The following is a 24,981-nucleotide window of genomic DNA, read 5'->3' as shown; positions in this document are numbered from 1 at the left end:
CACGCCCCTCCCCTCCCGCCCTGCCGCGGTTCTGCCGGCAGGGGGCCCCCTCCTGCCCCTGTGTCCCGTCTCCCCCCCCGCAGTGCCGGAGCCGCGGTCGGTTCTGGGGTCGGTTTTATTTGATCAGCTCCCGCACAGCTTGGCCCCGCGCCCGCACCGCTCCCGCACACCCCTTCCCCGGTACCACCGGGGCCTCCGGCGGGGCAGGGCCTGCGCAGGCCCGCGACACTTCCGCCCAAGCCGCCTGCGAGCGCGCCCCCTGCCGGCGGTGCCGCACAGAGCATGCGTGCGGGCGGCGGAGCGGGGCCGGGAGCGGGGAGCGGAGCGCGGCGGGCTCGGCGCTCAGTTGGAGGAGAGCAGGGAGCTGTGGGAGGACAGGTCCGTGCTGCTGGCGCTCAGGCCCCTGCTCTCTGCACGGAGCCCCGGGGTGCCCTGCAAAACACAGCGCCTGTGAGCACCGGCACCCGCAACCCGCGCCCGCAAGCTGACAGCCCCCACCAGCCACACTAAGGGACACCGCTGCCCCTCCCGCTCCCGCTCCGAGCTGGTCGAGCTCGGTAAGCAGGAAGGTGGCTCCATGGAGGCAACACCTCCGGTATGGAGCCACGGCAGCTGCCCGGGGGCTGCAGTGCGGGCTCAGCCCCGCCATGGGAAGGCAGAGAGGCTCCAGCTCCACACACTGCTGCAGGGATGAATGCCTTCTGAGGGGCTCCAGGCACCAGACATGGGGCCACCCCCAGCCCACACCCCCCCTTCCTGCTCCAGCCCCACCACGCACAGGGTGCTTACCTCAAATGAAGCATCGCTAGACTTGTGCAGGTAATTTAGTGATGCAGCTCTCTTCATGCTACAAGAAAGCAGAGGAGAGCAGGCGTGTTCTTGCTGTGCCTGTCCAGACCCCGACCCCGTTTCAGGGCAGCCCCCCCCATCTGCCCTGCATCCAGCCTGGCCCTCGTATCCCTGGTCCTTACCTGGTGTTCCTGGGCTCCAGGGGACCATTGCCCTGCAGTTTCTTAACCAACATCTCACTGCTCCTCCGGATCACATCCCGGATTTTCCCCAGAGAGCTGCTGCGCTGGAGGGTGCCACTGCCATCCTGGACACAGAGACACAAGCCGGGGTGATGGCTGAGTGGCACTGATCGGGCTCCAGCATGCTGCAGCTGAGTGGCCAGGAACTGGGCTCGGCTCCAAACGCCCTCTTGCATTTTTACCTGGCCCAGAGCAAGCTCACTGCTCCCTACCTGGCTCCCACCCCCTCCTCTGGCTCTCCATAGGACATGATGACCATTAAGTCAAGGACATCCCCATCCCACAGCCTGGCTCATCCAGACTGACCCTCCCTCCTGCCTGGTGCAAGCTCAACACCCAACCAAGCTGTTGACCTGCACCAGCACAAACGGGACTGGCATCCCCAGAGCCTGGCTCAAACACACCACAGCTTTACCACATGCCAGGCCTGCAGGCTCACTCACATCAGACAAGACCCACATGCATACACAGCCTTGTCCCACTTCTAACACCCCCAAGATGATTCACTCTGAGCCTGCTGAGCAATTCAGGCAGCTCCATCTGGGATGCATTCATGTGGCTGCACAGACACTGCGTTGCCAAGCAGGTACCGCTCTCTTCAACACCCCAACTTCAGCTGTGCCTGGCCCCACTGGCTGCCCCAGAGTGGCACTTTGCAGGGTTCTTTATGGCTCCCTGCTTCTTCTAAAGACCAAAACCTAAATCTTGCTCCCCAGCCTGTTTCCTCCCCCACATCCCCAAAAATCTCCCCTACTCAGAAAGGCACTCTCAGCCCCTGGCAGACTCTAGCCCATCTCCCACATTTAGTTCTACGTGCATGCACAGCACAGGCTGCCAGGATAACACCACCTCATGCCACTGTGCCCATGACACCAAGCTCTTCCCCTGTGACCAGGCATGCTCATTACGCAAGGCTATAACTACTGCTGATGTGGTTACTTTTGTTCTGATGGCCCAGTAACAGCAATGCTCCCTGCCCCTGATCCCAGTGGCTCCTGGCACATCAGGGCAGAAAAAGAAGAGATAACGTGATCACAAAAGCTCTTTGCTCCTTAGAAGGAGGAGTGGGAGCCCCTTTGTACTGCTCCAAATGACCAAAATGCCCTGTGGGCCAGGCTGGCATCAGCAGTTGCATCAGGACTGCCCATGCAGCGCTGCAGGTAAGCATATTGTCTGCCTTAGGCCAGTCACTCCTTTGTCCTGAACCCCTGCAGGTTGGGGCTCTGGGGAAGGCTTTTCCAACACTGCCCCACTCCAATTACCCAAAGCCAATCCAGCCCTAGACCCCACTTCAACAGCTGAATAGGACTTTTCCTACCAACAACCCTTTTTCCCAGTATTCATCTCATCCCTCCTTGGATAAGCCAAATGCATTGAACCTCTTCACTTTCTCATGAGGATGAGGGGTTTCCAGATTGGGAGCCATGTGCTGTTGCTGCAAGTGACCCCCTCACCAGGAATGCAGAGAGCACCAAAGTATGAGCAAGGAAGATAATTCAGCTCCTGCCCCAGGCATCATGGTACATGGCACCAGCAGAGACAGGGGTGCGATGTCTTCTGCTTCCCCAGCACACTTACACCAAGCCACCAGGGTACTGCCATACCAGGCACTGTTCTTGCCAGGGCATGCAAGCCAGGGACTGAGAAGGGCACAGAGCAGGGGCAGGGGAGTGGGACCATGGTACAAGGGCAGCAGGATCCAGCTGGAAAGTCTTGCTCTGGGGTCAGGGACATTTCCCCAGCTGCAGCAATGCAGACTGACTGCAGACCAATGCCAGAACCAAACACTGGTGGATGCTGGGTTAAAAATAGCCTCCCTCCTCTCCCTACTCCCTTTGCTGCAGGGTTATTTTTAAGCCAGAACATGTATGGGGCTTGGTTTACTGCAGAGCCTCTACCCCACTGCTCCCACCAGGATGAGAGCACTCAAAGAAGCAACTCCACTACTGAGCCACTCTCCATTGCGTGCTCCCACACCGACTGCTGCACAGAGAGCAGAGGATTCGGGCAGCATGCAGAGATCAGCAATGGGGGCTTGCTCTCTCTAATGGAAACACTGGTTGAGGAAGGCCTAAAAGCTCGGATGCTCCAGGGCAGCCCTGTCACACACTGCTACAGAGCTGGGGTCAGCAGCAACCCCAGGTGGGATGTTAGGGAGAGGCACAGTGGGGTTGGGTCCCTCATCCCTTGCAGAGGTGCCCAGCCCCTGCAGCCACACCGGCACCAAGCAGCCCCACACCGGCTCCAGCAGCGCTTGCACCCGCCACCCCAAGGCTGACCGGAGCTGGCTTACACAGCATGGAAAGAAGCACAGGGCAGCGGTTCGGGTCTGTCTGCCTTTAATCAGAGGTACGGTTGTTACAGCACCGGGTCCAGCACAGGGCAAAGCACACACAGGCCTGAACGCACCCTGTGCTGGGGACTCACTGCTCCCCAGAGCATGGAGCAGCGCTGGGAGAGAGGCAGGGGAGGCACAGCCCAGAGCACTCAGCCCTGGGCTCTGCACTCCATAGGCATGGGGACAAAGCTCCTGGCAGCAAGCACAAGCTCCCAGGGCAGCAGGATGCACATGCCCCAAGGCCTCTGCACCCCCCCCCAGGGAAAGCCAGGCCCAGGCAGACACAAGCACATTTTAGTATCAAAACCTGCCAGATGATAGCACAAGACAAACTAGCTAGCTAAATAAATAAATGGGCTCCTGCGCTGGCCTCCGGGCTCCATCCTGCTGGCTGCAGCCTCCCCAGCTTCCTTCACAGGTAGAAGGGCCAGGGTTCACATCCCATAGGAGGTGGGATGAGGCGCAAGGCCCCGGGAAACTTCCCCCTTCCCAGTAGTGACTGACTGCACCAGACCCTGTGCAGGTCTGGAGTCCCATCGGAGGCACTGAGCCACCCCCATGCACGACCAGGGTGAGCATTGCCTTCCTAGCTCCTTCCATGATTAACCTGCTCCTTCTCCTCCTGTGGAAACCTCCCTCAAACCATCCCATCTGCCTCCACATCCTCAGAGCACTCCAAGCCCCAACTCTTCCTTTCCTCACATCCTTCTTTGCACATTTTTCTCCCAACCACTGCTCCAAACCATCCCATTCCCTGTATCAACCACTTCGAACAGAGTGGGGCCTGGCCTCTGCAGAAAAGCTCTGCTTTCCTCCTGCCCTTCCTCTGCCTGCATGGAAGAGTGAACAGATTCACCTCACCTCTCAAGCAACCATGCCTGGGGACCCTGGAGCAAGGGGGAGCCGATCCACCCCTTAATGCCACCAGGAATTAGGCCACAGCACTAGGTCAGGAGGTTGCCTCCAAACATGCTCATCCTGGCAAGTCCCTGCTTCATGCATGGCCCTTAGCTGTCACCCCCTCACCTTGTCTTGGATGTACAGTAGCTACAGGCCACCCTATGTCCCCGTGGCCCCACAGAGGCCAACATGCTGCCACTAGATCACAGAGCTCAGCAGGGAGGGGGAAGCAAGACAGGGACTGCCCTACGCTGCAGGGAGAGCCCAGCTCACCAGTGGCCAGCGCAGGTTTGCTACAGGGAACTAACATCAGCTAAGCCTACAGGGAAGAAAGCAACTGGGCACATGACAGCCCTGCCAAGGCCAGGCCTCCCTGCCCCACAAGGGCTCCCCATCTTCATGCCTCGCTCCTGGCTTCTGCAGAGATGGAGGGAACAAGCTAGGAGGGCTGAGGATGGCTAATGATAGCAGAGTCGGAATGCCTGGAGCGAAGAGGATCCCCTGCAGGCCTGGTCCCCAGCGATGCACAAGGGCAGGCTGGGGTTGGGGGGACACGAGGGGACGGTGCCCGTCGCCCTGGCCTAGGGGAGCAGGCAGCTCCGTGCAGCTTCTTCCTGCTCTTGCTGGCCATGGGGCTGGCGCTGGCCAGGACCTCACTCCTTGCAGGCGTGGCGGTGCCCTCGCGCGCCGGGAGGGTTGGGGGGCTGGCGTGGAGTCCTTGCCGAGGAAGGAGGGATGGTGTGGAGGAAAGGTCGGAAGATACAACACAAACATCCAGGTGATTGCGGTGGAGGGGAAAGAGGGAGTCTCGGGAGGCATTTAAGCCTAGTGCACAGAGAGGAGAAAGACACAATTGACAAGGCCGTGAGGTTGTAGGTGCTGGTGAGGAGCAGGGCCCAGGCTGCATGCAGAGATGGGGCCATGTCTGGGCAGGGTGGGAGCCCTGTAAGGCTCAGTCAGTGGGCTCACATGGAGCAGGCTGGCAGAACAGCCAGCTTCAGGAGGAGCAGCCTGGGCCTCCTGCCCGGCAGGGTCCCTGCTCCTGGGCCATGGGCATGGCGTGCCTGCCAAGGCCTCAGCACCACTGAGCTGGCGCCATCCTGGCTCTCCCAGTTCCCTGGGCAGCATACAGCTGGGCCAGGCCTTGGGGTGCTCCAGGGCTCCCCTTGGCAGCAGCGCACAGAGGTTGATGGCTCCCTGGGGACTCCCATGGCTCTGCCTGCAGCAGCTGACAGCTAAAGGATGGCAGCAGAGCCTGCCTGGAGGCAGCACATCCAAAGGCTCTAGACTGCTACAGGGAACAACTGGCCATGACAGACAGGAGCAGCGGGAGCTGCCTCAGCCTCCAGAGCAGGGCTGCTGGCTTGGGAGAGGAGGCTGGCTGTGTGTGCAGCTTCATGTGGCAGCAGCTGTGTCCCCCAGGGTGCTGGGCCAGTCCTCAAACCCGCTATCTACAGCTGGCTGGGCCATGGGAAGGGTCATACGAGCAAGAACTAGCCCATTGGCTGGGTCAGGCATTGCCTGCTTGCCTTGGGGTGATCAGCTCAGAGACTGGAAGGTTTCCCAGACTATCACTAGTGCAGTGATCACCGCACACCAACCACAGCCAGGAGGAACTGTGGAGGCACACCAGCCAGGACAGGGACCAGCTGATCCTAACCCAAACCTGCAGCCCTCCCTCTGTGCTTGCCTGGCGCCTCTATGAACCGGGGAGCACAAGGGCCCAAGGTTGGTGCCTCTGCACGTCTATGCCCCTCCTCACTCCTGATACCAAGAGCTGGAGCAGAGGACAGTACTTCATCTGGCAGGGCTGCTGGGGCCTCTCAAAGCTCTGCTCCCCAAGCCCCCTTGAGTCATCTCCAGGGTACAATCCACAATCAAGAGAGCCAGCAGGCTTCAGGCTTGGACGTTGAGGGGCTGTCATGGCAACGGGGAAGAGGAAGGAGGAAGAAAGGGAGCTCATGCGGTGGAGATAGAGTGGAGCCAGGTGGGGAAGGGTTAGTGACAGCAGATGTGAGGGAGGAGCAAAGGACTCCATGTGCTCAGTGTGTTGCCTGTGCCAAGCTACAACCACCCCTGGGTACACCCAGCTACACTATGTTCTCTGCTAAAGTTTGCAGGAGGAATTCTAAGCGTTAACTAGCATCGAGCCAAGCACCCACTAGCACCATGCTCACTTTCCACCTCTTTTCCATCCTCCTCATTGCAGAATACAAAAGGCACCCATCACAGATCTGGACCCCTATCACTGTCCATCAGCACTAGTGACCAAAGTGCCACTCTGTCTCAGAGCAAGCCTAGACAGGCTCAGGTTGCTTTATCTCTGCCTCAGCTAACACCAGCTTCTTTTGCCACCACTGGTCAGCCTGGTCTAGCATCCCAAAGACCTGCCTTTTACCACCTCTGCTTGGCCAGAGCCTACGGGGGGCATGAGACCCAGAGAGGGGGGACGACAAAGACACTGGCTGCAGACTATGACCATGCCCTGCAGTCACTCAGTCACAAACACACCAGACACACACCCCCAAAGCCCTCCCCAGCCTCAGCATTGCCTGGGTGCAGTGCAGGACAGAACAGCCACACTGCCCACAGAGGTCTGTGGGCCTGAGGTGCATCCGATGCTCTCAGCCAGGGCCTCAAGAGGGGAGCAGCAGAGAGAGATGTTAATAAGGTTGCAAGGCTGCAAGGCTAAGATTAAGGGCAGACCAGGACCAGCTCATGCTGTGCATTGCCAGGGCCTAATAGCCTCCTGGAAGCAGGAACCCTAGTTGAGGATATCCACCAAAAGGGATACACCAAAAGCCAGGCCCAGGCACAAACCTTTGCAGGCTGGCTGGCTCATGCCAAGAAAGAGGGGAAGGAAGTGTGCAGGGTACAAATGGAGGCAGACAAGGATGCCACGACAGGCCACATGGGGACAGCCCTGAGGCAGGCAGTCCCTTCCCTCTGGCAGCCAGCTGAGGCCATTCTTGATGGTGTCTTGTACTTACCCCGCTCCATTCCACGCCCATACTCACTTCCTCGCTACCGTCTGTGGCATTCTCATACTTGACGCTGCCCCCCAGGCTCCGACGTCTCTCTGTGCCATCGCCCTCCTTCAGGATCTCCACCACCTTTGTCTGGTTGATTGGGTCAATGCCCTGCGAGGAGAAAGGGATAAGGAAGCACCACGTTTTGCCCTTCTGTGTTCCTTCCCTCTAGCGATCTGTGTCATCACTGTGCTTGGTCCCATCCTCTCTTTTGGGCACTGCCCCCTCATAGCCAAAACTCTCCAGCACAAGAAGAACGGAGCCAAGTGTGCCCCCCAGCACTTAGAGCCTATCAGGGTTCCCAGCTCAGCAAGCCCCACCAAACCGTAACTGTTATGGGGGACAAGGTTTTGCTACCCTAAAGCCAACAGCTTTTTTTCCTTCACCTTTGTGAAGGTTTCTGTTATTCTTCAGTCTTTGTTTACAGTTCCTGCTCTATTATCTGAGGACAGGGAGCAGTTTAGGGTAAGAGGTACTCTAAGAAATCCCTACTGTGTTTCCCTGGGGGAAAAAAAAAGAAAAGGTGGGAAGATCCCATTGGGAACAGATGCCCTCAGTAGCTGAAAAAGCCTAGTTCCCTGCACTAACCTGGCTGCAGCACTTCCGCACTCAAAGAGCCAGACCTTCTTCCCAACATGGACACACACACACACTGACAACCTGCTCCATCCACGTGCATACTGCACAGCCCCACACGTGCACAGATGCAACCCCAGGGTTAACCACCAAGATGCTCTGGTGTTGCGGGACCATAAACCGAGGGTGTCAGAGGCTGCAAGGCCCAGAGAGGCCCTCCCAGCACACCCAAGGCACAGGCAGGGCCATGCAGTTGCCCCATCCCGCAGTGCTCCCTGCCCCAGGGAGGATCCCTGCAGGGTTACCTGCCGCCGGGACCGAACCGCGCACTCCTCCAAGGTCTCTGCCGCCTCCAGCTTGCCCTGGCGCCGGTACAGTGCACCCAGGTTCCTCAGTGTGGTGTTCACCGTGGGGCTGCAGGGATGGAAGGTGAGCAGGGGTGAGGCCTGCTCTCTGCAGAGCCCACAGCTGCCCATGAGCCACCTCTTACCTGCTGACCTTACAGGCCTTGTACCAACCGCCGTACTCAGCATAGGGAGCGCTGTCTCTGTGCTTGCTCTGCGGGGTGAAGAGAGAGGAAAGCTGTTAGCCCCATGCCTACTGCCTTCTCTGGCCTTTGCCAGGGTCAGACCCTTGGCTGCACCCCCGCACCAGCACAGCCTTTGGAAACACAATATGCAAAGGCAGTGATGAAGCCCAGCAGGTTCCTGGAGGGAAAGCTGAAAGCCCATTTGATGCAACAGATCTGGGGCACAAATAGAAGTGATGTCCCCACCCCAGCAAGGAGCATAATCCCATGTTCTTTCCCCTTCCATAGTACCAAAGGCAGCAGGGACAACACAGCCTATCCTCATGGTGCTCTGGAGCATGTAACATCCTACCCATCATAGATAAGAGACCAAAAAGAAGCCACCCCAACCAACAAAACAAATCCCTGTACATGCCACACAGCAAGGGCACTAATGCCCTCAGACACAGCTAGCAATGGAGTCAGCCAGCCACATCCACTCCCAGCAGCCCTGCCCATGAGCTGTTGTCTCCTCTCCATGCCCAGTCACTGCACCCCAAAACTGGCTGGCCCTACCACAGCCAGGAACAAAGAGGCTGCTGGACAGAGCAACAGGAGACGGGGCAGAGCGTGATGGTCAAGGCAGAAGATCCATAAGGACAACCTACTCTGAAGGATGGTAGCTGCCAACCAGTATTGCCCTGGGCCAGTAGCCACCATGGCAGCTGCAGGCAGGAAGTGCCTCTGCTGCAGGAGCAGGGCTCCTGTGCACCCTGGTGTGTGGTGAGCAGTGGCTCCACAGCAGGAGATTCCCTCTGGCAAGGGCTCTAGCCCATAAGAAATGGTCTTCACAGGGACTATTCTTCTCATCAGTCCCATAGGCTTCTTAGATCTTTACCCCACGTAGTGGAGTCTCCCTGAGCCACAGGCACACATGGGCTTCCTTGCACCAGAGCCTACACAGCCTGGGCATGCCCCATGGACAGGAGAGCTCAGGATTCAAAACACCTCTGAAGCTGCAGAGGGTGTTCAGCACCAAGAGGGTGGCTGAACCCACGGGGAAGAAAAGAAGTGAAGCTCTGCAAGAGGGGTTTGATGATATTTTTAATAGGAGATGCAGAATCACAGCACAAAGCAGAGCGCAGCAGCCCCAGCCCCTGGGCCAGCAGGACAAATAGGTCTGTGGTCACTGCTGCCTGGCCAGGAAGGCTATGCCAGCTGTGTTGTGCCACTGGGCATGGGAACAGTTGCACTAGGGATAGGCAAAGCAGCTCAGCCCTTGCCCCAGGGTGTAAAACAAATCTCAGTGTAGGTTCCCGAGCCTGTTCACTTGCCCTGTAGCAAAGCTCACATAATCTGGAGCACAGCCCCACACTTTTGACCTTAATTCTCCAAAGACCTCACCAGGAGTGAGGCAGTCCCAGAGGGGGAAGGGAAGCCTGGTCTCTGCGCCAACTTTGATTTCACCTGCACGGGATGTGGCAGCGAGTGTGACTTCTTTACAGCAGAGCCTTCTTCACAGGGCAGGAACAGGAGCAGTGCAAGGTGGAGCTGAGCACTGCCCTGCACTGGGGACTGCACAGAGCAGTTCAATGGGAAGACACAGCATGCTGCTGGGAGGCAGGTACTAGAGCCCTGCTCGTAAGTACTCGCAGGATGGGACTGGTAAGTCACTAAGCCAAGCCTGGAGCCTGCTTGTCTGAGCCCACGCAGGGATGGAGCCTGCTCTGAGGGCAAAGGAAAAGGAAGGACAGCGTCTGCTTCCCCTGCAGCTAGATGACTATACCAGAGCTCTTCGTTCTGCTGCTTCACCCACCTGCCAAAAAGCAGGAGAGCTTTTAGGGTTGGGAAACGCAGAGAGAGGGCTCTGCCGCATTACCAGCTGAGCGGAGAGCAGGGCCTGAACAACAGGAAGAAGTGTCTTTGTCTCTCAGCTCAGTCCAAGGCAAGCACAACCTATGCCTATCCTTTTTCAGCTGCCAGCTAGGATACAGAACAGATAGAGCCCACCCTGTGCAAAGATCTGTCTTGGAGGTTTGGCTCTGTTTCCTAAGCAAGTTGACAGCAGCAGTTTCTTCTTGACCTCCGCATTTCCCCAGGCAGCCTTAGGGCTGCTGCTTCAGAAGTAGGTTGTGCTCTGGGTACTAGCAGCTCTTTGGAACTGAGTGCCAAGGCTCTGCAGCACAACCCTCTGCCATCTGCCATCTTCCATCATCTGCATGCCCTAGAGGGATCACTGAAGCAAAAAGAGAGAGCATGCAGCCATGGTTTGAGAGGCTGAACAACCCCCTGCCCAAGGAAAAGCATCAAGCACTCCAATGGGCCTTCCCTCCCTGCTACCCCAAGGAGCAGCCACACTCTCTCTCTCCACTCTCCAGACTCCTCCTAGCCTTCATCAGTGGCCATGGTAGCTCTTCAGACTGCAGGAAGGAGGCTGTGGCTGTTAAAAAGAGGATCCAAACCCCTGTGCCTCCTTCCCCTCCCAGGGTTCTTGCTGCTATCCACAGCATCACTCACCTTGCTCATCTCCTCTCTCTCCTCTGCGTGCATCCAGATTGGTTTGTGTTCATCTGTGTGGGGAAGAATGCAAGACAACTCTGCTCACCACCTCACCCTGGTCCTCTGCCATTTCCAATGGGGCTCTGCCTCCTACACAGCCAAGCACTCTGTCCCCAGAGCAAGCAGCTCACGAGAGGGAAGTGACAAGGCTTCCAGATCCCCAAGCCCCAAGAAAGGCAACCAGCATCGCAAGGGCAGGACAGAGAACGGAACAAACTAGTCCTCCCACAGGGATGAAGAGCAGCATAACACACTAGAATAGCAGTGTCCCAAGGGCTGCCCAAAGCAGAGGCCCTACAAAGCATCCCATCCCTCTGCCAGGAGAATGCCAGACCCAACCAAGCCTAGGCTGAGAGCCAGGAGCCCAAACTGCCCACCCTTCCCCAGCCCCATGAGCTTCTGCTGTACAAACCATCCACAGAGCCAAACTCCTTCACATGAGCACGGGTGAGGATCTCCTTATACAGCACCTCTGCATCTCTGTATTTGCCTTGCTTCAGGTAACAGGAGGCCTGTAACCAAGAGAACAGCTCCAGGCCCACTGGGCAACACAGATTAACTCTGCCCCCCCTTGCAGCTATCTCTCTGTATCTTCCAAGCACCAGGCCATGTTCACCTTCCCCATGGCAACACTCCTCATCCCCACACAGCCTCTCCCCAAGGGTATTACCAGGTTGTTCTTGGTCTTGGCCACGTTGGGGTCATCAGGACCCAGGCAGCTCTCATAGATCTCCAGAGCCCTGCAGTAATAGTACTCCACCTCATCGTACTTGCCCTGGTTCTGGCACAGCAGGGCTAGATTGTTCAGCTGCTTGGCCACATCAGGATGGTCTTTGCCTAGGACCTGGGTAAAGAAAATAAGAGAAGCCACAAAAAGTCAGCATTTAAAGACTGCAGTGGACTCCTGGAGCTAACAGACACTGTAGTCTCTTCCACAACATGCCTAAGTCAGACAGAACCCAAGGACTAAAGAGGTAAACAGGAGAAATTGCAGCTTCCACCTCCTGGCAGGCCTCTTTAAGGCTGCAAACACTGGAGAGACAGGAAAGGTGGTGGTAAAGTCAGCGGATGAAGAGACTAGATCTCCAAGGTGCAGTGAGGTAATGGGGGAAAACCCTTAGGGAGAGCTGGAAGAAAGGAAGAACGTGGGAGACCAGTACCTACCTTCTCACGGATCTCCAGGGCTCGCTTACACAGGGGCTCTGCTTCTTTGTACTTCCCTCTCTTGCCGTAGAGAACAGCCAGGTTGTTCAAAGTTGCTGCCACCTGCAGGGACACAAGCTTCTCCATGAAACAGAGCAGAATCCAGCAGGATCAAACAAGGGGTGTGAGCAACAGTATCATGGCAGTCCCATTTCCTTCATGCCTGCAAGACAGCTGCTTTTGAAGACAAGAAGGTTCAGAGGCAGAAGGCTACCCTGCCTACAGTGCAGGATCCAGGAGAAACCAGCCTCTGACAGGCCATTCTGAACAAGACAGCAACTACTGAAGAAGCACATAGAGCCCTGCATGGTGAGAACAGCATTCACACACTATAGAGCTCACTGCTGACCTTGGCAGTCCAGCTACAGACACACCACAGGGGCACTATTCTAGCCCTAGCAGCGCCCACAAGGCAACAGAATTGACTGAATAAGGATGAAGACACTCACCGCTGGGTGGTCTTTGCCCAGGGTCTTCTCACGGATGGAGAGTGCATCATTCAAGAGATGTGCTGCCTCTTTGTATTTATTTTGATCCCTGCAGTGCAAAGTCAAGCATTTATTCAGGATTTGGGCACCACGGCCCATTGCAAGCACAACTGCTAACAACAGTCCTTCCACACAGATTCAGCCCCCACAGCCCTTTCATTTCTCCATTCCTCCCTGCCAGTCCCTAGTTATACTAGGGAGTCTGGTGGTACAAATACCTCATCTGTGCCAAAACCTTTTTGAAAGGCAAATCACTGGAAGCAGGAAGCTCCCTATCACCACTATGTTCTGTGCTGGTAAATGGGAGAGACAGAAGGCTCTCATGGCCCAGTCCATGCTCACCTGTACACTAGTGCCAGGATGTTGAGCATGGTGGCCACATCAGGGTGATCATGGCCTGATGTCTTCTCCAGGTCCTCCAGTGCTTGCTTGCAGAGTGGCACAGCCACCTCGTAGCGTCCCTGGGAGGCGTACTGGATGACGAGGTTGTGGAGCGTGCGCAGGCGTGCAGGGATCTCATAGCCTCCCTGCTGGGCAGCTGCCACTGCACTACTGTGCTGGTGGGGCACTGCAGGCACAGAAGAACACAGGGGCACAGTTGGCACAGCAGGCTTGAACAGAGACAGCAGCAACCATGCACGAGCAAACACTTACGTCCAGGACCATGCTCCTCCTCCTCATTCGGGAACAGATCATCCAGAGAGTCCTTGGTGGAGTCACCCTCCTTCTCCTCCTGAGGGGATGGAATCATAGTACTGTGTGCTCTCAGAGAAGACAGCAGCCTGGGCTGAATCAGCTGCCAAATTCTCCTCCCTGCTGCAGCCCACCAACACCCTCAGTTTCCCCTGTTATCTCCACCACCATCTTCCACACCCCCACACCCTCCCAAATAAAGCCAAATTTCCCCCAGCAAACCATGGCATGCTACTTCATGCTCTTCCAGAGAGTCTGCCCCTTTAGTTATAGGGCAGAATCTCTGGAAGCTCCCTTTAGTTATAGGTATTGCTATGCATAGCAGCTGGGAAGGGGCAAAATCCAGGGTGATGCTATCACACCTAAGTAATCCCCCCGGTCCAGGCTTCCCCACCCTCAAAGGTGCTGCCCAACAGGACGGGGGCATACCGAAGGCGAGACATCCTCATCGTACTTCTTCAGCTGGTTCATGAACTCAAGGTGTTTCTTCTCCTCCTCCAGCTGAGCCACGGTCTGCTCACTGCGCTGCAGCTTCTGCTGGGTGTTGGCAAGCTCATCACGCAGCCACTGGTTCTCCTGGCACAGCCTCCGGACCTGAGCACGCAGCTTCTGCTTCTCTGACTCCACAGCATTCAGATGGTTGGACAATGCCATCATCACCTTGTCAAGAGTTACAGTCAGTAACTACCACAATCTGGTATCTCCCTCACGCACACGCTCAGGGTCCACCCTCAGGGTCACATTCAGCCCATTGCTGCCTCTGCAGCTTACAGGCAACAGCCACATGCCTGCCTTCCCCTGTCAGTGCTGGGTAACACTGCTCTCACCTGAGCCTCTCCAAGCCCCAATTCGATCATCTCTACTGACTTGCGGAGCAGGTTGGATTTTTCATGCACGAGATTGGCTTCTTCATCTTTCTTCAGGCACTTTATGGTTTCCAGCAAGCTGTGCAGGATGGAGTTGTGTTCATTCTTGAGTGCCTCCAGCCCCTGCATCACCAGCTTGGTATTGGAAATTATCTCCTCTTGGCTCAGCTTGTCCAGTTTCTCCTCCCTAGGGTACACCATGGTGGACATAGTCCTGCTTCTGCAGCCCTGCAAGGAGAGAGACAAAACCTGAGTGCCTCAGTGCTGCTTCAGAGAGCCACAACCAGACACAAGTGTCACAGCCTCCTTCAAGCAGCCAGAGACAGCATTCAACTGCTCCTCTGCTCTAAGCCCTTCCCCTGTGCCTTTGGCAGCTGTCAGGGCATGTGTTCCCACTTCTGTGGCATGAAATGCTGCAACCAGTGCAGGTGGCACACGTGGACAGGAGACAAAAGGCTGGAATCAGTGCTGACCTCCCACACCCCCACACTCCCAGCAGCAAGGAAAGCTGATTTAGCTTCCATTTAAGAGCATAGATTTGTAGTTGGCAGCTGGGGTTGCAATGTGTGCACCTCCTGCCCACAGACCACGATGCAAGGAGCCTGTTGGAGCTCAACACCTCTTCTGACTGCAGAGCAAAGCGAACAGAAAGCGGAGGGATGCCAGCTCAAAGCTTTCTGGTGCCTCAGTGCCAAATATCCTGGAAGAGCATCTCAGACAGGGAGGCACCTTACTGGCCAAATCAAACCTTCCCTGCCCAGAAGAGCCCACCCTCATAACCCCAAGCCTTGGCATAGGATGGCCATTGTGGTAAAAAGGGACAGAGACACCACCAACATGAACTGAATCAGGGCTGGTAACAACGGTTACATACATCAAGAGCTACAGTCACACTAATGTAACCTCCGTGTGCTGTCAGCTTGAAACACTAACAGCTTTTCCAGCTTTCCCTGCTGCCAGGCCAAGGGCTCATCAGGATGCCACAAGGACCCCGTACTCCTTCCCTGTCCTGTGCCCCCGGATACACAACAGGAGAGTGCCAAGCTACTGCCTTCGCACAGGGGCACCAAGTGCGGCAAAGCCACAACATCAGTGTGGCTGTGGGATCCCTGCAGGGTGAAATCCAGGGGAAATCCAAGGAAAGACAGCAGACATGAGCAGCAGGCAGCACGCTGTGGGTCGCCCCAAGGGCAGCTCCTGCAGGGCTGAAGGCGGCCGCTGCCATGCCCTGTGCACTGAACCTGGGCACCCAGGGCACTGAGCAATAAAGGGGTCCACTTTCTTCCTCACTGCAGCACTTGAAAGTGAAGATGGCAAAACCAAACAGTGCTGGGGCAGTTGCTCAAAGTACATACATCTCATTATGTCCACCCATTTCCTCCTCCTCAGCCTCACTCTTCCACAAGCTCCTCAAGTTGTTTTGTAGGCCTGAGCTCTCAGCTCATCTTTGGTTTCTGCTCCACTGATGCATATCCATCCCTCAGGAAGCGTCAGGAGACATGACATGTCTCCTGAAGACTGGGCTCCTATTCACACCTTTCAGCAAGATGTGAATACTCCAGAGTCACTATGTGACTTGACATTCACTTCATGATCATCATCACCAACCCCAAGCCATACTTCACTGTATTCTTCACTTTTGGGTATCTGCCATGCTCCATGTGCAGTTACCCTGTGCATTTTACACTGAAAAGTCTCATCTGGACTGTGACATTTCCCAGTTTGCTTTAGAGAAGACCATATTACAAGAATGGCATGAAAAACATCCCCAAGATCGAGATAGGGGCCAAAAACCACTCCAAAAGAAAGAATGGGTCTGTTGAGAGTTGGCTGCCACTCATATCCTGCCTTCCAACCTGATTCTGCAGGAACTGGTAGCTAAGCATTCTGCTCCCTGTTTCCCTTGGTTAATCTTTTCCCCACCTTTATAAACACATCTGGGGGAGCAATCGAGTTCTAGAACAGCAGGTTTCTGTGGGTGAACACAAGTCAGGAAGAGATGTATATCGATGCTAGCGCTGGCACATCTGGCAAAGCACTGTTATCCTGCTCTGAAATAGATCCAGACAGCTTCCCAGGAGGGCTCAGCAGGCACTTACTTGCTTCCAAAGGAGCCAAGGTTAACAACTGCTAAAGAGTGAAATGGCCCCAGCACTGGTTTCAGCTCATATGGAAGGAAACACAGCCCCTGACTCAGAAACAGGGAGTCCTCTGGAGCACCTGCAGTGCTTGGGACACAAGGAGGGCCCCAGGAGCAGCCCCATACACAGCACACAATAAAACAAGAGCTCTACCCTAAGGCTCACACAGCTGAGGAGCACAAGTGCCTCTTCACCCATCCTCTGCATCCTGGGTCAGCTGTGACATGCTGGCAGCTGTCATGGAAGCATTACTGATGTCCACAAAGAGATCTTGCTGCCATCCTCAAAAAGCACAATACAAATGCATCGGGAAGAATACATTACAAATCATGATAAAAACCCACCAGAGCTTGAACTTTCCTAGATAAGAGTCAGACAAGATCCAGAGCCATAGAAAAATCAGCCTCATTCAATCCACTGTGAACAGAGTAACTGAGAAATTGCCAAGCTGGATATTAAGCCACCAGTGCCTTCACTACAGTGACATCCTGTCTTTCCTTAGCCCTTCCAGCAGGAAAAAAAGCTTCAAGCATTTCACAGTCCCTACAATCAGCTTGGTTTTCCAAACTGTAAAGATTTCAGACTGAGAAAGAAAAATAATCCAAATATCCTGACCCACATCACAGACTTACCCTACCCTACAACAGCATCCTCAGGACACACCAACACAGGCTCCTCTTCTCTCACTGTCTGAACAAACACTTCTGCACAACCCTGGTCTTTCCTCCTTAGGGTGGCATCCTAGAAGCACAGCTCTGTTAGGTACCAACATGCTTCCAGCATTCAAGGGAGGACAGGGGATTATCCAGGCTGGACACATGGCACACAACCTGGGAACGACACGCAAGCTGTTCCTTCCCAAGTACCAGCAAGAAAACAACAAGATGACTGCAGAGAAGTCATTTTAACACTGATACCTCCCGTACAGTGAAGGAAACCAACAAAGGAGCTGACAACTTATCCCTCCAAATCAACAGTTCTTCCCACCAAAGCTTTGTTACCAGCTCTTCCCAGTGCTGGCAGCTCTACATGCTGTGCCCAGCCCTCCAGAGGAATCACACTATGGCAACTGATGATCAGGCAGGCCAAGGCTGCTGCACAAGCATCCTTACTGCTCCCACACAGCCAGTAAAGGGCACTGAGTGTCCTTTATCCAGGCAGAAAACACACTTGGAAGTTCCTGCAGAGAGGGGAACACACACCATCCTTTGCCTTTAGCAGAGGGAGGTCCAGCCAGGAACAGGAAGCAAGAATGCTTTTCCAACACGTTCCTTAGGAACTGGAGTTCACAGTTCCTAGCTTATCCTGGTGCATTCCTCATGGCTCTGCAGATGCCACAGCCCAGGTCTCCACCGCAGGTTTCTGCTCCAGTTGGCATGTCTTCCCTATTTACAGGAGCTGCTAGAACAGCCTGGCTTTCCGGCAACACCCATCTCAGCCCTGCACCCTGCTCCCATTTGGAGGAGCGCTGCAGTAGCAGCAATCAGCTGGGAATCCATCAGCAAGCACATCCTGCCAGGCAGGAACGTTCCTCCTGTACTCAAGTGCATAACTGGGAAATCACTGAGCATCAGCAATTTCAGCTGCCCACTTCTCTGCCTCTGAAAACTACTCCCACATGCAAGAGCTTTAAGAGGAAAGGGCTGGAAGCTTCACTGCTTCTATCTTAAACCCACAACAGCTGCCACAACAGAAACAAGGACACCAGCTTAAATGGGTCCCAGTGAATCTTAAAGCTTAGATCATGATGCCTAATGCTAGATAAAATACAGAGGAAAAAAAACAACAAGCATTGCAGGGTGGAGAAAAGTCAACTATACTAAGAGAGAGACCTCAGGTCTACACATGCCTCAACAAATGCGGTCTCCCCCCACGTTCCTAGACCAAGTGTATGTGAGACACAGGGTACCACCCCAACTCACACAAATGATACTGTCAAGACAATAACTGCAGCTTCCTTCAAGCTACATATACCCTTTCCACACTCTTGGTATAGAAATGGCCACATCTTTAGCAGCAAACTCTTCTGCAGAGGGTGATCTCAAGATACAGTGGTTGCAGAAAAACAGCTGAGTTCTGGGGAAAAAAAAAGCTTCCTATGGAAAAGAGCAAATCTGACCCATAGCAAGAATAAGGGAGCACATTCAGGAGACAGACAGCAATGGCAGCATTTAGAAATGGAAACACAAGGCTTAAAGTCTTATATTCACAATAATTACCCCAGTCTCATGCTGTAAGACATACTTTAGCTACCTGCAGAAACCAGTCACGTCTCTGTGGAGCAAACCACTTGATAAAAGCAGGGAGAGGTCTCCCCCCCCAACCCTTCTTTGGGCCTCTGCCAGCTCATTACTGTTAGATGATAGAATAAAAGGGCTCTGGAAAGGCTGCCTGACCTCCAACGAAGCTGTGAGATCACCAACGTCCAGCTGAGCCTCCACTCCTAAGGGATACTGTGACAAAACCTACACCTAATGCCTTGGACACTGGAAAGTAAAATACAAGCAGTAAGAGCAAACACAGTGCCAAGGTTGCAGTCATTCCAGAGGCTGTGTCATGAGCACAGGCTTCCCCCTTATTTCGACACCAGTGTCAGAAAGCAGAGACTGTGGCAGACTGCAGTGGGCGGGCGGTGCAGAGCCTCTGAGGCTCCCACTGCACAGCCAGGGCATTCCGACCCTGACAGGAGGCTTGGACACTGCCACACCACTGCCAAAAGAGCTACTGTGCTCAGTGTCACCACCCCAGGCCACAGCCAAGGGATAAATCAGTGCTGGAAAGCTGCACATCCAGCAGTCAGCATTTCCAGAGATGCTCCAGTATGGATAAAACAAGAGATATAATCAGCTCTTATGGTGCCCAAGAGCTTCACAGCTAAGAGCAGCTGCACACAGATGCGTTAAGGCTTCAGAACTAGAGGCAAGAAAGGATGTTTTGCAGATGAAGGGCTAGGTGGGTGCGCAGTCAGCTTCAGGGTAATGTTAAGAACTGCAACATGGATAAAAGCCATAAATTAGAGGGCAAATGCCAGGTTCCTAAAAGTAATAACAGGTGGAGTAATTGTGGTATATGCCTCCATCCTGGGATACATGCCTGCTGAGGTTCGTACAAGGCAGAGTGGGAATGGCACTAAGTGATGCTTGTTACCCCTTCCAGAACAGGCTGGTATATCTCATGCTCCCTTAGAGCCACTAAGAACACACAAAGAGGAGATCAGGCAGAGGTCAGCACCCTGGGAGTTCACAGCCAGCATCTTTCAGCTGCAATCCCAAGCCAACAGATCTGCCCAAAGTTCTTTCCCAACCCCAGTCTGGATGTTTATTGCACTGCAGTCAAACCAACCCACAGATAACTTCAAGTACCATAGAGAAACTGTTGTGTTGCAATTTCCTCCTCAATAAAAGAATCTGGCTGTTGTATTACTTGGAAGGGATGCCTAGAGGTTTCTTCACTCAAAACAGGCATCTGATCACATATCTGTGCCTAGACAAGGACTATCACTCAAAAAGGAGATCCCACAAGCCCTTCAGACCCCTGTTACATGGCTTAACTATCCTCATGTTTTTAAAAAACCCTAAATCCTCATATAAATTCCTTAGATAAACTCCATTTGCCTTTGCTGAACACCACTTCAGGACAAAGGGACCAGGCACCACAGCACTAGAAACTGACCCATGGCTCAGAGGAAGGGAATGCAGCACGTGCCTCCTTTCACGCAGGGTCCCATGGGGACAGGGTCCCTCTTGTCCCAGAGCAAGAGAGGCAATGGAATCCACCTCCAGCAGCAGAGCAGGGACTGGAGGCAAGGAGCTGTCCCACCCGCATTCTTCCATGCCCAAGGAGCAGGACTCTGCATCCAGACACCCCCTTCACGTGGTTTTAAAGCCTATGCCCAAGCCCAGAGAGGCTTCTCCAGGCTCTGGAGTCATGTGTAACTCAGTATAAGTTGACTGTGCTGTTGGAAAGAGCGCAGCCCTCCCCATCCCCTGGACAGGGCAGGGCTCAAGGCCAGGACTGCTCCTTTCAGCAGCAGCTGACACATACCAGCTCAAGCCGAGTGTGAAGCTATGGCAGCTTTCCTAAGACACTGGAAAGCCTGTGTTGGGAATGGCCATGCTGACCAGCAGGCTGCAGGAACCCTGGGACTTTGAACCAGGACTATGGAACTGGATTTGCAGCTCTCCCACAAGGAGATCAGAGGCTCCCTTCATGCTTTCCCTTCAGCACTGAAGACTCCTCTGTCCCAGACGCTTCAGCTCCCCACCACCTTCAGTTTCTAACTGGAAACATACCGTAGCATAACCTTCCTGAAACCTAGGGCAAGCTGGTGGTAAGCTTGATGTATGGGCACTTGGCCACAGTGACTCAGTTTTGTATCACCAAAGAAAGGATCTGGGAGCTTCCCATCCCCTTCCCACTTTCCAGCCCACATACGGAAATGGCAAGTCGAAAGCTACCAGGATTTGTTCCAATCGACCAGAGCAAGCAATTCATGTGTTACCGAAGCACGATCCAATTCCAACAAACATGTGGTCTGAAGAAGACAGAAGAGGTTGTCTGACTTTCTATCTGATCACACATTGCATCCAAGACCAGAAAGGGTCTTACTCCTCCAATTCATTAGTGGTCAAAGAATGCAGATATTGGAGGCAACAGGGGTTAAAACACCCACAAGAAAACAATGAAACTAGAAAGAAACCAAACCAGCACCAACACATGCCATTAGCAGAAAGCCATTTTGCTCCTTATCGGAGTTCAGGCTGTCCACAACCCCATCTGGCCAGGGAGACATGCACCTCTTAGCAGGCCACTGCAACAAGAACAACAGCGTTCACCACCCCCGCCAACAAGCTCATGCTAGCACCTCCAGATCAGCTGATAAGGCCTTGTTTTTAAACTCCTGCAGAATGCATTTGGTGAGCTGCTGCAGACATAAGCATCCTCTGTGCCTCAGACTACAGTGGAACAGCATTAAAAGCTGTTTCCAGGCTAGTGGAGACAAGAGCTAAGCAGCTGGAATGAAGCCAGGACAAGCATCTCTTCCTAGCTCCAGGATCTGATTGGGAGTCTCGCTCTGTGCAAGACAGAAGGAGAGCCATTACCTTGCCCTCATAGCATGAGGCGGTATTAAAGCAGGCACAGTAAATCCCAGGAGCCCATGCCTTTGCAGGCATCTGTCTAATGCAAGGGCTGTGCGCTGGATGTGCCTCACAAGTACAGGAGATGGTCAGGATGCAGCTGGGACCATCAAATGTGCTCAAGCTGCAGTGTACGCCGAAGGGCTCTGGAGCTCCCGCACTCCCTTCATGGTGCACCTGGGTCAGCTCCAGCGACCAGCTGACTGCAGGGCTGAGCTATTACTGCCAGAAGCAAACAGGACGTGTAAACCATAACAAGGCAGCCAAATCCAGAGAGACAAAACTCTACCCACACAACAAGCAAAGGATCTGTTTTACCTCTGGCTGCCCTGAACAACTGGAATTCTTGGAGGAGATAAATGTCTCTTTCCTAGCAAATCAAGCCCTTATTCAGCAATTCCACCAAGGGCAAAATCTCGCCACATGCCCTTTGTGTCCCAAGAGCCATTTTGATATTTGGGGTTAATGCTGTTCCTACCTGGACATTCCTCCAAAAAAGCAGATGAGCAAGCACGCACTTCCTGCGCCTTCTGCCAATTACAGCAGTGCTCAGCCATGTTTATTTACCCTCTGTCTGAGCTGGCCAGATCTTTGACCCGATGCATGCTGAACACCACCCTGCCTCCCTTCATGCAGAGGCAGGGGCTCTCCACGTCTCCAAGGTGGCACTGGAGACCAAGGGCAGTAGAGGAGACCTCAGTGAGGCGCCGCAGGAGCACGTCAGATGCCAGCCCTGCAGGACGCAGGGGAGCCTGCGGCTGCTGGTAATGCTCTGCTGCCTCCCACCATTGTGCACGTTCTCCCGGCTGCCTGGCCACAGCGTTCTGCTGCAGCACCATCCCCCAAACACCTCCTCCCAGCCGCATCTTCTCCCTCCCAGCAGCTCACTTGCAATTGCTTCCCCCACTGCTCCCACCTTCAGTGGGGTGCACCTCCACTGCAAGCAGCTTAGTAAGCAGTTTATTAATGGGAGGAAGGTTTGGGGGGAAACAAGGTTTGGGAAGTTTGAGAGCCATTGATGCACGCCAGGAGCTGCCTCCGTCATCGCTTCTCGGGCTTTGTCTGGCAGCAGGAGGCACGCCCGCTGCTTATCCTTGGAACAAGCAAGCTGGAGAACCCCCCCCATCCCTCCTCAGTACCACCACAGAGAAACCCTGCGCCCACCCAGCTAGCTGTAAGGCTCCCAGGGAGAAAAGTTTTCACCGGCTCTACCAGAAATGGCACATCAAAGCGGTCCTTTGTTACAGGCCGGCTGGGCACCCTGCCTGCTGCCTCAGTCACCAGATGGGAATCCTGCCCACCCCACCCCACCCCACCGAGGAGCAGTACCTGGCTGCCTGCAGCAGCTTGTCCAGCGCTGGCACTCCCGGAGGCCCCGGCGCTGCGGGGAAGCGCAGGCTGCGGCGATGCGCGGCTCCCACCGCGCTGCACTCCCGGCTCTAGCAGAGGCGCAGGCACCAGGCGCTCGGCAGCCAACCACACTGCAGCGGGCGGGGGGGGGAAAGGGGGGAGGAGGAGATCCAGGCTCCAGAAACAGGATGGTGGGATGCTCTCCCGGCAGCGCAGAAAGCATCACGCACACCAAGCCCAGGGCTTCCTCCTCAGGAACCCACAGGAGCCCCAAGGAATGGGACAGAACCTCTGAGCTGAGGCTGCATGCTGCCCAAGGAGCATTACCCCACCATCAGTTCGTGCTCAAACAGCCACAGTCACCCCTGGCCTGCACCAGCTATATCTGCGCCATCCAACACTCAGTCAGGTTTCACATCCTGCTTGGTATCACCTTCACCCGTGTCCCCACTGCTGATCCCAAGCCAAGCTGTGCAATCGCTATCACTGTGCCCACAGAAGCAGGCAGATCCAGAACAAGATCCCAATGTTAACACTGCAGGATGCAGAGCTGGGCCAGCACTGCCTGGAAGCATCTGTTCTACCCCTAGATGCTTTACATGGAGAGCACAGATGCTGCAGCACTGCAGCATCCAATGTAGTCAGTGAATTGTTGCTATAACCACCCCAGCACAGCAACACAGAACTTCCACAGCGCAATCCACAGTGTTTTGTGAGCCTCTGGAGGCATGCTGTCCCCAGCTACCTACATCTGCCTGAGCCACTGCTCCGCTGGGATCCCTGACCCTCCCCACAGGTGCTCTCGGAAGGGGGGAAGAGGAGGGAAACCAGCCATGGTGACACATAGGCTCTCTCTTGCCTACCACACAACACACACTTCTCCACTACAACATCTTACAGTTCTCCCTTCCCTAGTTCTGAGGGCAAACCCAGCTGGCCATAGGGGTACGCATGGCTACAGTGGGGTTAAAGAATTCACAGCAGTATAACAGGAGCGCAAATACACCTTATTTATCTTACACAGCCAGCCATTCCCGGCAGTGAAGACACAACCTAATTTTAGAGCAGTGAATCTCTCACTGTGTCCACAGCACCCTGGAAACTGCCATACCTCAAACCCTGTGTTCAGCTATGTCTCCTCACTACAAGAGAGACATTGAGGTGCTGGAGCAGGGCCAGAGAAGGACAACGGAGCTGGTGAAGGGCCTGGAGCACAAATGTGATGGGGAATGACTGAGGGACCTGGGGGGGTTCAGTCTGGAGAAGAGAAGGCTCAGGGGGGACCTTATTGCTCTCTACAACTGCCTGAAAGGAGGATGGAGCCAGGTTAGGCTCTGCTCCCAAGGAACAAGGGATGGAACAAGAGGAAACAGCCTCAAGCTGCGCCAGGGGAGGTTTAGGCTGGATATTGGGAACAATTCCTTCCCCAAAGGGCAGCCAGACAGCGGTGGAATCACCGTCGCTGGAGTTATTCACAAACCGCGTAGATGAGGCCCTCAGTGCCATGGGTTAGTGGTGGCCTTGGCAGTGCTGGGGAACGGTTGGGCTGGGTGATCTTAAAGCTCTCTTCCAACCTGGTTGATCCTGTGTTTCTATGAGTCAGGCTGTCCCACCCTTGCTATAAACACACGCCTCCCTCTGGGCTGCCGGCCCCTGCCAGCCGTCGCTGCGTGGCAGGGCAGAGCACAGGCCCAGCGCTGCCCAAGGAGAACAGGACCCGGCGGTACCGCCAGAGCCGAGGGCTCGCCAGGGTCCCGATGTCCGCGGGGCTCACCCCGACAAGGCGCCGTTACCGCGGCCCCCGGCCCTGCGACATGCCCTGCCCCTCTCCGAGGAGCTCCTGTATGGGGACTGCCCGAATCCGCTCCGAAGCGGGCGACCACCCTCCCCACGGGCCCCGCGCAGCCGCCGTGCCGGTCCCTCGGTGGCCCGGGCCCGCTGGTCAGGGAGACCCACCGCACCGCCCGCGGCCAGGAGAACGACCGAGTCCCGGGCACCACAACCTTCCCCCGCCCAACCTGCTCGGCGCTCGGTCTCGATGGCGGTGCCGCTCGCAGTCCCGGTCGCAGTCCCGGGTCAGGGCGTGAGCCCAGCCCAACAGCAAAACCCTCAGCCGCGCAGCCCCTTTAAATCCAACATGGCCGCCGGCCCCGCCCCTCCG

General features: G+C 55.2%; 1 protein-coding gene across 5 annotated transcripts; it reads right to left on the bottom strand.

The window, feature by feature from the left end:
* Positions 1–291: 291 nt before the first annotated feature.
* On the bottom strand, positions 292–24,977 carry KLC4 (kinesin light chain 4). 5 transcript variants are annotated; one of them, XM_061367155.1, is made up of 17 exons: positions 24,839–24,977; positions 22,800–22,951; positions 14,153–14,419; positions 13,755–13,985; positions 13,287–13,365; positions 12,975–13,200; positions 12,594–12,681; positions 12,106–12,207; positions 11,612–11,785; positions 11,354–11,453; positions 10,900–10,952; positions 8,365–8,432; positions 8,180–8,288; positions 7,260–7,409; positions 972–1,096; positions 790–847; positions 292–432 (listed from the first exon to the last, which is right to left on the bottom strand). In XM_061367155.1, the coding sequence occupies exons 3-17, from the start codon at positions 14,399–14,401 to the stop codon at positions 343–345; spliced, it is 1,902 nt and encodes a 633-aa protein (XP_061223139.1). In that variant the 5' UTR covers positions 14,402–14,419; positions 22,800–22,951; positions 24,839–24,977; the 3' UTR covers positions 292–342. The 5 variants fall into 5 exon arrangements, with proteins under 5 accessions (XP_061223139.1, XP_061223141.1, XP_061223140.1 ...); XM_061367157.1 differs by having other exon boundaries at positions 7,287–7,409; XM_061367156.1 differs by lacking the exon at positions 22,800–22,951 and having other exon boundaries at positions 24,839–24,974.
* Positions 24,978–24,981: the final 4 nt, after the last annotated feature.

Source organism: Neopsephotus bourkii, unplaced genomic scaffold (assembly GCF_033783945.1).
Source record: "Neopsephotus bourkii isolate Nb327-2 ecotype Australia unplaced genomic scaffold, CSIRO-AGI_Nbou_v1 NB_1373, whole genome shotgun sequence".
Lineage (NCBI taxonomy): Eukaryota > Metazoa > Chordata > Aves > Psittaciformes > Psittacidae > Neopsephotus > Neopsephotus bourkii.
Note: the sequence above shows the minus strand (reverse complement) of the source record. Positions and strands in the feature narration are given on the sequence as shown.

What these genes read in the sequence shown, in the direction of transcription:
- KLC4 (XM_061367155.1), bottom strand. Translation starts at nt 14,401, where the DNA reads ATGTCCACCATGGTGTACCCTAGGGAGGAGAAACTGGACAAGCTGAGC. An exon ending in TGGGGCTTGGAGAGGCTCAG is followed by an intron (nt 13,986 to 14,152) that starts GTGAGAGCAGTG and finishes ACTCTTGACAAG; the next exon opens with GTGATGATGGCATTGTCCAA. An exon ending in ATGAGGATGTCTCGCCTTCG is followed by an intron (nt 13,366 to 13,754) that starts GTATGCCCCCGT and finishes CCATCCCCTCAG; the next exon opens with GAGGAGAAGGAGGGTGACTC.